The sequence below is a fragment of the Carettochelys insculpta genome, chromosome 18 (assembly GCF_033958435.1).
Source record: "Carettochelys insculpta isolate YL-2023 chromosome 18, ASM3395843v1, whole genome shotgun sequence".
NCBI classification, from domain to species: Eukaryota; Metazoa; Chordata; order Testudines; family Carettochelyidae; genus Carettochelys; species Carettochelys insculpta.
Window position 1 is genome coordinate 3,678,835 of NC_134154.1, and position 13,483 is coordinate 3,692,317.

Sequence of the window (13,483 nt, forward strand, 5' to 3'; positions counted from 1 at the left end):
CATGTGTAAGGCGACTTTCTTGGAACTTTGCGAATTGTTTTTCCCTGCCCTGAAGCACAGCAATTCCAGAATGAGACCTGCTGTGACAGTTCAGAAGCAATTGGCAATAGGTCTGTGGAAGCTTGCAATGCCAGACAGATACCAGTCAGTGGGCAATCACTTCAGAGTGGGTAAATCTACAGTGGGGGTTGCTGTGATCCAAGTAGCCAAGCAGTCAATATCCTTCTGTTATAAAGGACAGTGACTCTGGGAAATGTGCAGGACATAGTGAACGGTTTTGCTTTGATGGTTCCCTAACTGCAGTGCGGTGATAGATGGATCACATCCCTATCTTGGCATCAGACCAGAAAGGCAGTACAATGTGCTTTTGGCTGTTTAAAGGCCAGGTTTAGGAGCATACTGAGTCTGTTTCACCTCAGCAAAAGAAACATTCCCTTTGTGGTGGCAGCCTGCTGTGTGCTCATAATTTATGTGAGAACAGGAGGTGGGAGGAGGATTTTCATGCCAGGCTGTCAGGCAAAGGCGGATCACCTGGCCGCTACTTATGAGCTGCCAGACACCAGAACAATAAGGAGAGCACAGTGAGAGCTAATCAGAGAGGCTTTGAAAAACAGCTTCATGAATGATGAGACAGCAACAAGACAGCCATGTCTGTTGCTGTTAAGGAGGTGCCCCCTGTACGACATATGCTGGCCTCTAAATCCAGACAGGGCAAGCATTTTGAAAAATGGATGCTCTTAAGTCCATTCTGAGATCCCTAAATAAATGGCCTCATGATCAAATGTATTGGGCAACCAGCAGCTCCTGTTGATATTAGTGAGAATTGCTGAGAGTTCAGTGCTTAAAAAAAAAGGCCACTTCTTTAGGTAAGTATAACTTTAGGTATGAATTTTTTAAAACCTTGGTTACATACATAGCTATATATAGACATGTTGCTGAACATGTGACTTGTGAAATCACCACCTACAACCAGGCAATGCAGGTAGGTGTTATGGAAGTTTTCTTCATAGGCTACCTTCTCAATCTTGAACTGCAATACTCCTCCTAGCGTTACTGCTGGCCCTGTTCTGAGGAATCATAGTGAATTTTGTGGTGGCTTTGTCAGCAGGAGAAACATCCTCTCTGACCTCATTTGGGGCTTTAGATATAATGTTTTCTGTGTACTAAGATTATCCTTAATCTTGATGGAAGCGCTGTGAAAAAAAGGTTTGTAGCAAATGAACAAAATTCTGCAATTTGGTAAAAAGATACAGAAATATCACTTGTGTGCAAATTGTACACCAATAAATGAAGACACTGCGGACCAGTTCAGTATCATTCAGATTATTTATTTTCTTAACGTGGACAACCTTTAATTTTGATGTTATAATTAACTTTTTTTTTTTTTTTTTTAATTTTTAGAGCCCTTGGCTGAGAATTCTCACACTAATTTTGGTGTATATGTGGGGACCGAAAGAAGGAAAGAGATTTTCCAGAGTGTGTGTGAATGTGCTTTACAATTCGTGAACACATATTTACATACTGACTTTCACTGTAGTCTGTGAGAAGTCTTTTCTGTGAAGGGGAAAAATATTGAATGACGACAGATTTAGGCCCATTTGATTAATGTGAGATTTTCCACTATAGTCCCATAGAGCTCACCAGGCATTCAAATTTGCCATAATTTCACTGGAACGGTGCAATTTCCAGTAGTATTTCTGTATGAGATGAAACCTGGAACTGAGGAATGCATCTCTTCTTAATTTCACTAAACTGCAAATAATTTAAATTATTAAATTCAATATCAAGACATTTAGTTATTGTTCATATCGCTCATCTGTTAACCTTCTAATAATACATCACATTTTTAAATTAAAAAAAACAACAAAAAGACTGTAGAAGCTATATAATACATAGTTTAATTGGCTCCATTTCCCTGGGAAGGCTGTTACAATGTCCATATTTCCCATAATTTCTTTGGAATGATGGAGCAGAATTGTCCATTGGCAACTTTCACACTCAGCAATCCAGACACTAAAACAATAGTTTAAAAGTTACCTTGTGGTTTTTAATTTGTGTATGCGTCTGTGTTAAAAAAGAACACAGATTTTTGACTTTTAGGGTTTTCTTTTTCTTCTGTTGTTGTCAAACACCACAAGGTTTGGCAAAAAAAGATGTAAAGAAGACTCTTGATATATAAAATTCCTCACCAGTAGAAGAAACACTGACCTTGATTTGTCCTACTTTTAATTAGTTATTTCATTCATTTATGTACTTTTTCTGCATATTTTGAAGTTTTGAAGAAAGGGCTAAAGGTCAGGCTAGAAATCATAGAACAGTTTTGTATCAACAGTTCCTTTAACAGGAAGGGTGTCCATGATACACAATGAAGCAAGCAGAAATGTGTATATAGTATATGCTGTGCCTTGTGTGCAACTCTATACATGATGTCGATGTATATATTCTATTTGTTTGTGTGCCAGAATGGTGAATATGTGTTCCTTCTGTACAGCTGTAAGGAAGGCTTTGCTGAAATTCTCTTGTTTGTTGCCTTTAGATTGGAACTAACTTTTCTCCTAGGGAAAAAAAACCTGCAAGGCAGGCCCATCTACTGTTCAGCAGCTCTGCATCTTCCTGTCAGTCAAATGGTTTTTAGGACAGCTGGATGAATTATTGTTCTTACATAGAATTTGGTAGCTCTGCCAACTTAGAAAAATGAAATGAAACAAACAGCATGAGCCAACAATGATTGTGGTGAAAACATTTCCACACTGTTACACTTCTGTGTTTTTTGGAGGTTCTGCACCATCCAAAACATGGATTTTTGAAAAAAATATATGTGGTGAGGAGAAGAGGGATGGGGGCTGTGAACATAATTCAGCTTTCCCCCTTCCTCTTGTTGGGCTTCCAAGTATTGCCCCACTTTTTCCACCACAAATGGAGGTGATAAGCTCCTTTTGTGTCACCTCAGGAAAACAAATTGAGGCCCATGGATTTTTAGCAAAGGCCAATATATTTGAGATTGTTCTGAATGATGACATCTGTCACGGCATCAAAAACAAACTGAATATTACTGGTATCAGTGGCGCAGGTGAAGTGTGAATAAATCTCCTTGGTCTCCTTGTTGCGATTCAAGTCCTCAAATTGGCGTTGGATGTAGACTGCTGCCTCTTCGTAAGTGTTTTGGCCTTTGTACTCAGGAAAGCAGACTGTTAGCGGGATGCGCCGGATTTTTTCTGCCAGTAGATCTTTCTTATTCAGAAAGAGGATGAGGGAAGTGTTGATAAACCAGTTGTTGTTGCAAATTGAGTCAAAGAGACGCAGACTCTCTGCCATTCGACTCTGTAAGGGAGGAAACAACAAATATCACCAACAATATTTGAACACAACTATAGAAAAAAACCTAGAACTACATAATCACAGCTGTTAGTGATCAAAATCCTTTTTGTTTGGAAAGTTCTTATCAGTTTCTCATTCCAGATCCCTTGCTGATTGTACATCTTACCTTTGGATGGATTTTCAGAAACCCTAATTCATTTTTGTGTACATATTGCTGTTCACTATAGATTCCAGATTCACTTGGTTTGATTTTATTTGTCTTTAATCTTTGGTGATTGAGGCAAAGTCAGAGCTTGATGTTTCCAAGAACACCTGCTGTAATTCTTCTTTTTTCCCACAATCAGGCTGGCATTACAAACACATTTTTGGGGGCTTCCGTGATCAGTAAGCATATACTTTTATAAAAATAGAAGAATAGGCTTATGCCCAGAATAAAGTGATGAAATTCACACCTGTCTGAATTAGCAGTCAAAGAAAGAATAGCTTATTCTCATAAAGATCAATTATATGTCTACAAAGAAATCTGGACCCTCCTTCTAAACATATGTGAATAAAAAAGACCAAGATGACTCAGAGAATGCCAGACCTGCATTCCACCTAACCTTTCTCTGTCCTCTTTCCCCCTGCTCCATTTCTCCTTTCCTCTTCCTATTTAAGCATTTCTTCACCTATTTTATTACAGCTATCCCCAACCTAACATGTTATGTCAATGTGGCATCATCTGGTCTTGAAGCTTTGACAAGTTGTATATATAAATTATGCAATTTTACTTCATTTTTGAATTCATCACTTTTGCTCCTATATTTCCTTTTCCCTTGTGTAATGTTAACGTTGGATGGAGAAAGAGGCTATGTCTAAATTGCTGAGAACTGTCAGCAAAAGATATGCAAATCGTGCAATGCATTTGTGTATCTTTTGCCATCAGTTGTGTTGGGAGACGCTTTTCTGACATTTGGCCCGTCCACATGAGGCCAAATATCAGAAAAAAAAAACCTCTGATGAGATATCCCTTCTTCCTTGTGGAATGAGGTGTACAGGGATGTCAACAGAACACTCCCAACCAGGAGAACTCATCTGAGAGGTCTGCAGTCTGGACATCAGCTCTGTAGTTCAATATTGCCTGCAGTCTCAATATAGCCAGAGAGAGAGAGAGAGATGATTTTGGATGAGTGAGTGTGTGTGTGTAAAACCAATTTAGTTAGCAGCAGCAGTGATCCTCTTGATTCGAGGATGATTTCTACCATGGATTTACACATGGGCCCTGAGATGTCTCAGAAATCTGATCCTGGAATCAGAGATTTGCCCACAATAAGTACCGACTTTCCTGGCAGGCCAGCTGCCTGTTGGGGGAACAAAATATTTTTTGTTTTCCTTTCACCCTTCTCTCTTTTCAGCTTTGAGGGCAAAGTGCTTCTCCTCAAAGCATGCGATAGCCTGATGAAGGATGTATCACCACTGGGGTCTGTTGATGGCTTGCTCCCCGCAGCTTGTTACACCTACATCCATACTCCTGAGATACATGTTCAGTGTGTCTTTGTAGCCTTTCATGTGACCACCATAGGATCTCTGACTATGTGTGAGCTGAAATTAGAGGGCTTGTATTGGGAGGGGAGAGACTGGCTTATGCACACAATGTTTAAGTCAGCAGAGTTGGTGCATAATGATCATTACTTCAGTGCTGCTTTAGCAAGAATGCTGGCATTAGTGCAGTGATCTTCCTGCATGATGTGCAGGATCTTCCAGAGGCATCATTGGTGGTACCTCTCCAGACTCTTGAGATGCTGTTGATATGTCACCCATGTTTCCCAACCAGAAAGCAGTGTAGGAAAAATAATTGTCTTATAGACCTAGATCTTGGTATCCTGCCACAGGTCATGTTCCATGAAAAAGTGTCAGCACAGTGCACTTGTGCACTAGGCCTTGTGCTGGCTCTCACTATTGATTTTTGCATTTTGAGAAAGTTGGCTATCAAGATAGCCAAAGTGCTTGACTGTCTCCAAAGTCTGTCCTTTGATGGTTATTTGTGGTGGGTCATGTCCAAGGCCTGAAGCAGGCTGATAGAGCTCTTTTATTTAATGCTGAGAGTTCAAGGCTTCAGTAAGCTTGTGCAAAAAATCCACTGAGGATTGAAGGTCATTTTCAGTGTCCTTGAGGATGACACAGTCAACAGCAGACTCAAGATCAGTGATAGACACCATGAGGATTTTAATTTCCGTGAAGTCTGAGATTAAAAAGCTGCCCATCTAGTCTGTATTGAATGTCAGCTTCACAAGCGTGGGGATCTTTAGCACGGACCAAAATTACTGCTAAACACATGGAGAACAGTGTTGGAGCAATAATGAATGCATCCTTGCTTAACCCCAGGTTTAATGGTGAAACAGTCTGTGGCAAGACCATTACAGAGAACAGTGACAGACATCTAATCCTGGGGAAGTGTTAGGACCTTAATAAATTTTGGAGGTTAGCCAAAACTAACTAAAGGTCCTCATGGTAGGTTTATCAGCATAAACTTCAAACTCCTTGGCCTTTTCTCACTACCACTCATTTTTGATGTCATGGATTTTCCATGGGGCTTCAGCCTTGAGTTGCTTGTATGCCTCTTTCTTCTGCTGGTGCAAGATGTCATTCTCACATATTCATTGAACCTTTTTCCCGGCTGAGAAGTCCCTGAATTTCAGGATCATTCCCATCAAACCACTCTTGGTGATGGCGAGTGATATAGCTAGTGGACTCAGCACATGCCAAGAGAATGGCAAGTCTTTAATCCCTTCCAGAAATTTTCATTATGATCATCAGCTGTAGGCATAGCAGCAAACATATCTTGGGCTATGTCTACATAGTGCCCTAACCTCAAAATAGCTTATTTGCATAATGCATAATTAATTGCATAGCTTATTTCCAGTAGATTTTGAATTAGGCTATTTCAGTTTGTGGTGCTTTCTAAGGGTGCCAAGTGCTCAAATAAAGCAGTATTTTAAGGCATCATTGTATTCCTCCTGTGATGAGGTTTATTGGGATGCTGGAATACCATGCCCATTATCTCAAAAGCTGTTTTCAAGACCACAGGCATGTTTCTTAGATGTGGGCAGCTATTTCGGGATATTGCCATATCTCAAGAAAGTGCCCACCGTGTAGACATAGTCTTGGAGACACTGCTAACATTTGTCCCAAGTCACTAGATCTTCAAGGGATTTGATGCTGAATTTCTTCATTTTTCCACTTTATCATTGCTGTGAAAAATAAAGGCTGTCTACATGAGGCCATCATAGAAAATGAATTAACTAAAGGTGTGCATTTTAAGTGGATTACTTAAACTGCATTACTTAAACATCTTTAAAGTGCTGTGTGAAAACCAGCATTCAGAATTAATGTGTCCTTAAACTGATTTAGCATAATCTAGGGTTTAACTAATCTACATGTGAATGTCCCCGTGGAGACAAGCAGTGGATGGAGCTGTCCATGGTCCCCATTGCTGCTATTGGAAGGAGGAATGCCACCTTCTCCTTTGTAATTTATGATTTTTTGAGCAACGAAGGAAATTGCTCAAGCTGCTGTCAATATTTCAAATAAATATTGTCCAAAGAAGATACAGAAGGAAGTCTCTTGATTACAGATGTTTACACTAACAGAGATTCCTATCCAACACTTTGCAAATTACATTCTAGTTCCTGTAAAAAGTTTTATTGGCATTCCAGAATGAAAACTGTTGTCAGGTCTTTTGCTCTTTTCACCTTAGAAGTTCATTGTTTTTTATTCAACATTAAAAGCCTTCGGACTTGAACCAGCATTTCTGTACCACTGCCACACTTGATGGTGTGTCACCGTTAACTTTCACAATGCAACAGAGAGATAGCGTGTTAGTCTGTATTCTATCAAAACAAAAAAGCAGTCAGTTTGTTACTACTTAAAGTGCTACATAACTGCTTTTTTCACAAAGTGAGATTCTCAATGAAAATGTTGTCTAAAACTGCTTGCTGTGATTTCAAAATCATGAGATCAGAAAATTAATTTATAAAATACTTGAAGTGTACATTCCTGTTCTTTTTATGTGTGTTGATGAATTTTAACTTCATTTTACAAGATCTCAAATTATTGGACTCTTGGGCTACGTCTACACGTGCAGCCAACATCGAAATAGCTTATTTCGATGTTGCAACATCGAAATAGTCTATTTCGATGAATAACGTCTACACGTCCTCCAGGGCCGGCAACGTCGATGTTCAACTTCGACATTGCTCAGCCCAACATCGAAATAGGCGCAACGAGGGAACGTCTACACGTCAAAGTAGCACACATCGAAATAGGGATGCCAGGCACAGCTGCAGACAGGGTCACAGGGCGGACTCAACAGCAAGCCGCTCCCTTAAAGGGCCCCTCCCAGACACAGTTGCACTAAACAACACAAGATACACAGAGCTGACAACTGGTTGCAGACCCTGTGCCTGCAGCATAGATCCCCAGCTGCCGCAGAAGCAGCCAGAAGCCCTGCGCTAAGGGCTGCTGCCCACGGTGACCATAGAGCCCCGCAGGGGCTGGAGAGAGAGCATCTCTCAACCTCCCAGCTGATGGCCGCCATGGAGGACCCGGCAATTTCGACGTTGCGGGACGCGGATCGTCTACACAGTCCCTACTTCGACGTTGAACGTCGAAGTAGGGCGCTATTCCTATCTCCTCATGAGGTTAGCGACTTCGACGTCTCGCCGCCTAACGTCAAAGTTAACTTCGAAATAGCGCCCGACGCGTGTAGACGCGATGGGCGCTATTTCGAAGTTGGTGCCACTACTTCGAAGTAGCGTGCACGTGTAGACGCAGCTTTGGTAAGAAAGAGAGTTAAGCCTTGCAAGCACCCCAAAATCCTCAGTATTGTGTGTCTTCTTAGACTTATGACTGTTGTGAAGAGTTTCGGAAAGTATGAACAATACCACAATGCATGATTTCATTCTGAAAAACTGGAAAGGTGTTAAGTACCATCTTTTGGAACAATTCACTATGTAGGTACCATGATGTGTAAAAAGACTTGAAGTCAGTATCAGTAAGAGTTCTATTTGTTTATGCAGCTATGTGTTCCTGTCTAAATCTTATGCCCAATTTATGCCCACACCTTTGTGTCAAGATGTGATTAACACATTGTTTGGCTTTGAAGAAGGAAAAAGACACTATACAATAACAAGATGCCATACTTATAGTATACTACATTATGCAGTGATATATAGAAGAGATATATGGATAGAAGAGATATGGAAAACCTTGAAGTCAATTAAGATAAGTAGATCCATGCAAAATCCTGCAGTAAAAGTATGTTAAATTTGCAAATTCACATACTAAAAAAAAAAAAAAATCAGGAAATGTCAAAGTTAAGATTGCATGTGCAACTTTAATTCTACTCATTCCAGTACAATGATGTAGTGCATTCCATACAATTAAATATCTCTAATTCACATGATCCCATTTTGTTATTCCTATTTCATGTAGTGAATAAGTAGGATGGATGCTCAGCAAATTAGAAAGGGAGACTCATCTAGGTAACATCATCTATTCCCAGGGATAGCTTTGGGTTGGCAGGTTGGGGATATTTTTGTCCTAGATCCCTTAAAGAACTGGGCCCCTAGATAGTCAAATTGCAAGACTCAGACAATGCCATACTGTACTTTTGTCCAGAACATTTACTTGGCAGTCCTTGTAAAGGTGGATCTGATGTAAAACTATGCTAGAGTGGATGGAGGAAGACAGGACATATTAGGTGCGTCTACACTAGCCAGCTACTTTGACGTAGCTGGCACAACATTGAAATAGCACGTGTCGCATCTACACACGCTGTGCACTATTTCGATGTTGAAATTGCTATTCCTATCCGAAGATGGGAACAGTGCCCTACTTCAACATTCAACTTCGAAGTAGGGTGTGTGTAGACAATCTGCATCCTGCTACATCAAAATAGTGGGGTCCTCCATGGCAGCCATCACCTGAGGAGTTGAGAGATGCTCTGTCCAGCCCCTGCAGGGCTCTTTGGTTGCCACATGCAACAGCCCTTAGCCTAGGGCTTCTGGCTGCTGCTGCTGCTGCAGCTGGGGGTCCATGCTGTGTGCACGGGGTCTGCGACCAGTTGTCGGCTCTGTGGACCTCGTGCTGTGCAGGCCGAGTGTGTCTGGGAGGGGCCCTTTAAGGGAGCGGCTTGCTGTTGCCCCAGAAGGGCTAGTCCAGCCTGTGACCCTATCCGCAGGCTTTGCTGGCCCCTTATTTTGATGGAGAGCGCTTGTGCATGTGGACGCTCCACATTTCCTTCCAGGGCGGCTCTTTTCGACATTCCCCGTTGCTACTTTGACGTTGAACGTCGACGGCACCAGCCCTGGACAACGTGTAGATGATACGCATCAAAGTAGCCTATTTCGATGTTCTTACTTCGAAATAGGCTACTTCGACATAGTGTGGTAGTGTAGACGTAGCCATTGGGTATGCTTATTGGCAATCACTGTATGGCTATGTCTACACGTGAAGCCTACATCGAAGTAGCTTATTTCGATGTAGCGACATCGAAATAGGCTATTTCGATGAATAACGTCTACACGTCCTCCAGGGCTGGCAACGTCGATGTTCAACTTCAATGTTGCGCGGCACCACATCGAAATAGGCGCTGCGAGGGAACGTCTACATGCCAAAGTAGCACACATCGAAATAAGGGTGCCAGGCACAGCCGCAGACAGGGTCACAGGGCGGACTCAACAGCAAGCCGCTCCCTTAAAGGGCCCCTCCCAGACACAGTTGCACTAAACAACACAAAATACACAGAGCTGACAACTGGTTGCAGACCCTGTGCCTGCAGCATGCATCCCCAGCTGCCGCAGCAGCAGCCAGAAGCCCTGGGCTAAGGGCTGCTGCCCACGGTGACCATAGAGCCCCGCAGGGGCTGGAGCGAGAGCGTCTCTCAACCCCTCAGCTGATGGTCGCCATGGCGGACCCCGCTATTTCGAAGTTGCGGGACGCGCAACGACTACACGGTCCCTACTTCGACGTTGAACGTCGAAGTAGGGTGCTATTCCTATCCCCTCATGGGGTTAGCGACTTTGACGACTCGCCGCCTAACGTCGAAGTTAACTTCAAAATAGCGCCCGGCACGTGTAGCCGTGACGGGCGCTATTTCGAAGTTAGTGCCGCTACTTCGAAGTAGCGTGCACGTGTAGACACGGCTTATATGCGTGTGTGAGAGGGGAGGATGCCTCAAGTGTTGTCATTGGCTACCAGGGTTTTAGTCTCTAGTGGTGACATACGCAAGCTCAGAGTCAGTGAGTTGTAACAGGAGGTCACTGGCAGTAACAGCAGAGCAAGTCTGAGAGTTTCTTCCACAGAAGAGAGACTTGTGTTGTGCAGAGCAACTCTGCTGGTGACCAGGAGGCAGCTGGGAGCTTCTTTCTCAAAGATGAGAGTCAGTGTTCTACTATGCTCCATTGGCTAGCTTGGTGGGAGAATTATTCCAGGATGGGGATAATGCCCGCCATATGTATCCTCTTGTCTTAAATTAGGGCTTCTGCTTTATTTACCCTCGTACAACGCCACTAAAGCCAATATTGTTGCAGCATTGCTATATGACTCTAAAAATTGTCTCTGTTTCTTACCAACTTATTTAAAGTCTGTACTATCTAATACCTATTTACTGCAGTTCAGTTTACTAGGCATTGAAAGTGTGTCCCTGTTGTTCCTTTTAAATGTTTCTATACCTAGCATTACATTAAGGACTTCTTTCATCTTCCTGGTGAGGCACAGGGCTGATAAGCAATCTAGAAAAAAATATTTGTCTACATTAGGTATAATGCACACATCTTTGGATGCTTAGGGGGCAAATAAAGATCCCTCACCATTAATTATGTGCTCTTCATCCAGAGCATGAGGCCTCTGGATCCCAATTATTTCTATATTACAGCTGAAGTGCCTTGAAAGTGGCAAAGGGTCTGTGTTTCCAAGAACTCCTAAGAACTGCTTTTGAGATCACAGATTGTGTTTTGAATTTTTTCATTTTTAGGCTTGCCTCTGTCGTAGTGCTCTCATTGAGATTAGGGTTGTTGAGTGCAGCTGATCAGCAAATAAAATGATAAAAAGAGAAAAAAATTGCACTGGAGGAAAGACTGAAAAATAGTCTCTTAGGATTCCCTTTTTCCTTTTTTATCTAAAAATGGCTATTGCAAATAAAAGAAATGAAAAACTGGCAGCAAAACAGTCACAAAAAAGCAGCTAGAAAAAGGATTGAAGTAAAAAGAACTGATGAAGGCTGAAGAAACTGAAAAGTTGTGGGCAGGAAAGGAGTCACAAATGTGGAAGAAAAAGAAAATCAGAAAAGGAGAGAAACAGAAAAATATTTGATGGTCCATTTGAAAGAATTTATTTTTTCTCTTGTTATTTTTCTGAGATGAAGAAAAAAGCCACACAGCCACTCTAAAATATCATCATTTTTCATATAATCCCTCTCCAGCATGTGGAGCTGGAGTCATTTACACACACACACACACACACACAGAGCCCCACTTGGCTTATTGAAAAGGTGCAAAGAACACCTAAGTGCATACTTATTTGTCAGTGCCTGAGGTCTAGATCTATAGTGGGTGAGTATAGGCAAGCTGCTACAGATTTAACCTCTCTCATCCGGCACCTTCAGGATCTGACCAGTGCCAGATGAGAGAATTTGCTGGACAATGGGAGGTCAATATTGTCTAGCACATTACCAACACTTACACAGCTCATTGGTCTCTTAGAAAACATTTAGGGGTAAATCACAGCTAAACAACAGTAGAGAACACTGAGAGCCAGGTGGCTAAAAATAACCTTTGTGGGACCCTGGGAAACTTGGCCACCCCCATGATAAGTGGTCATCTGGCTAACTAATATCATGCTGGATTATGGAGTTTGCTGGATGAGAGTGTTCCAGATTGGAGAGGTTCAACCTGTAGTTTGATGTAGTCTTGGATACAAGGTGGCTAATTTTGTTTCTTGCACATTTGCAATATGGATAGATAGGATTTAAAAAGGCTTTATATCCATAATGATACAAATGATACAAATATATCATGTGTGGAGCTGGTCATAAAATGCTGCTCCCCCTGCAGAAAAAGTTTTTGATTTTTCAGTGAAAACTTGAAAATTCAATTTTTAAATTAAATCAATTTTTTTCATAAGGAAAGCAGACACGTTTTACAAAAATGGTTAGTCTGCCCTAACCTTATATATTATCAGAAATGTACACTGTGATGGCCCTGCGTGATTAATATCAGCTAATACTCTAAGTCAGTAAAGCCTTTTGCACATTTTGCAGCTCAGTGCTTATTGTTTATGTGATAGTTTTAAGCTATAGAAGAGGGAAAGAGTTTGAGCCTGCTTAAATCACATTCTTAAATCCACTGAAACACAGACACAAATTAAGTTAATCATATTTGCAGCTGAGATCCTGACACTACAAATATATTTGTGTGGCGTGTGTCTCAGCGGGAAACATAAAAGTGATAATTTATTATGGAAAATAGTTGCAGAATAGGAGTGAAGCTATATGGCATGATGGTAACCCATATTAAACATAAAAGATGGCATGGCTAGATATGATGATTCTGATCTTCAGATCAAGTGGATTTTGTCATCTTTGTGCTCCCCTGATTTGTGAATCAGTAGGAGCCCCTGGAGCAATTTATGATCATAAGAACTTCATCCTAAATTTTTGTATTTTTAACCCAATATTTTCAGTAATAACTTCGAGTTGTGGGGAAAAAAAAATCCTGGTCTGATTGGTAGCTGTGCTGTGTTGCATCCATGCACATCCTTTAGCCTATAGAGCTCATATTGCCAATAAATAAAGTCTCTTATAAGTTTCTAAACAGCTGCAAAAGTAGTTATCGGACTGTGTTGGTGCACTTTCATCATATGTTAGCAAGACAATGTGGTCATTTCTGAGAATTAGTTAATCTCTCAGTTGTGGGATATGTTTGGTGAAATAAACAAAACTAAGTAAAAAGCAGTGGGGAGTGGAAAGTTAAGCACCACCTGGGTTCTCATGAGGGAAACAATGCAAAATTCATAGAAAAGAATTAAGATCTATAATCTTTTAATCCCATCTGCTTTATCTCACACATCCACTCCATGTCCAGAGGAATTAGATTAAACAATGAACTGCAGAACTAAATATAAAAGC

General features: G+C 41.3%; 2 protein-coding genes across 3 annotated transcripts in view; one reads left to right on the forward strand and one right to left on the reverse strand.

The window, feature by feature from the left end:
* The window catches only part of RSPH14 (radial spoke head 14 homolog), a 126,411-nt gene that overhangs the window by 15,853 nt on the left and 97,075 nt on the right, over positions 1-13,483 (forward strand). The gene's annotated exons all lie outside the window — the stretch shown is intronic.
* The window catches only part of GNAZ (G protein subunit alpha z), a 111,478-nt gene continuing 99,330 nt past the window's right edge, over positions 1,336-13,483 (reverse strand). For both annotated transcript variants that reach the window (XM_075012721.1, XM_075012720.1), the window contains exon 3: positions 1,336-3,321. In XM_075012721.1, the coding sequence (XP_074868822.1) occupies positions 2,977-3,321 (345 nt within the window). In that variant the 3' untranslated portion in view covers positions 1,336-2,976. The remainder of the gene's footprint in view (positions 3,322-13,483) is intronic.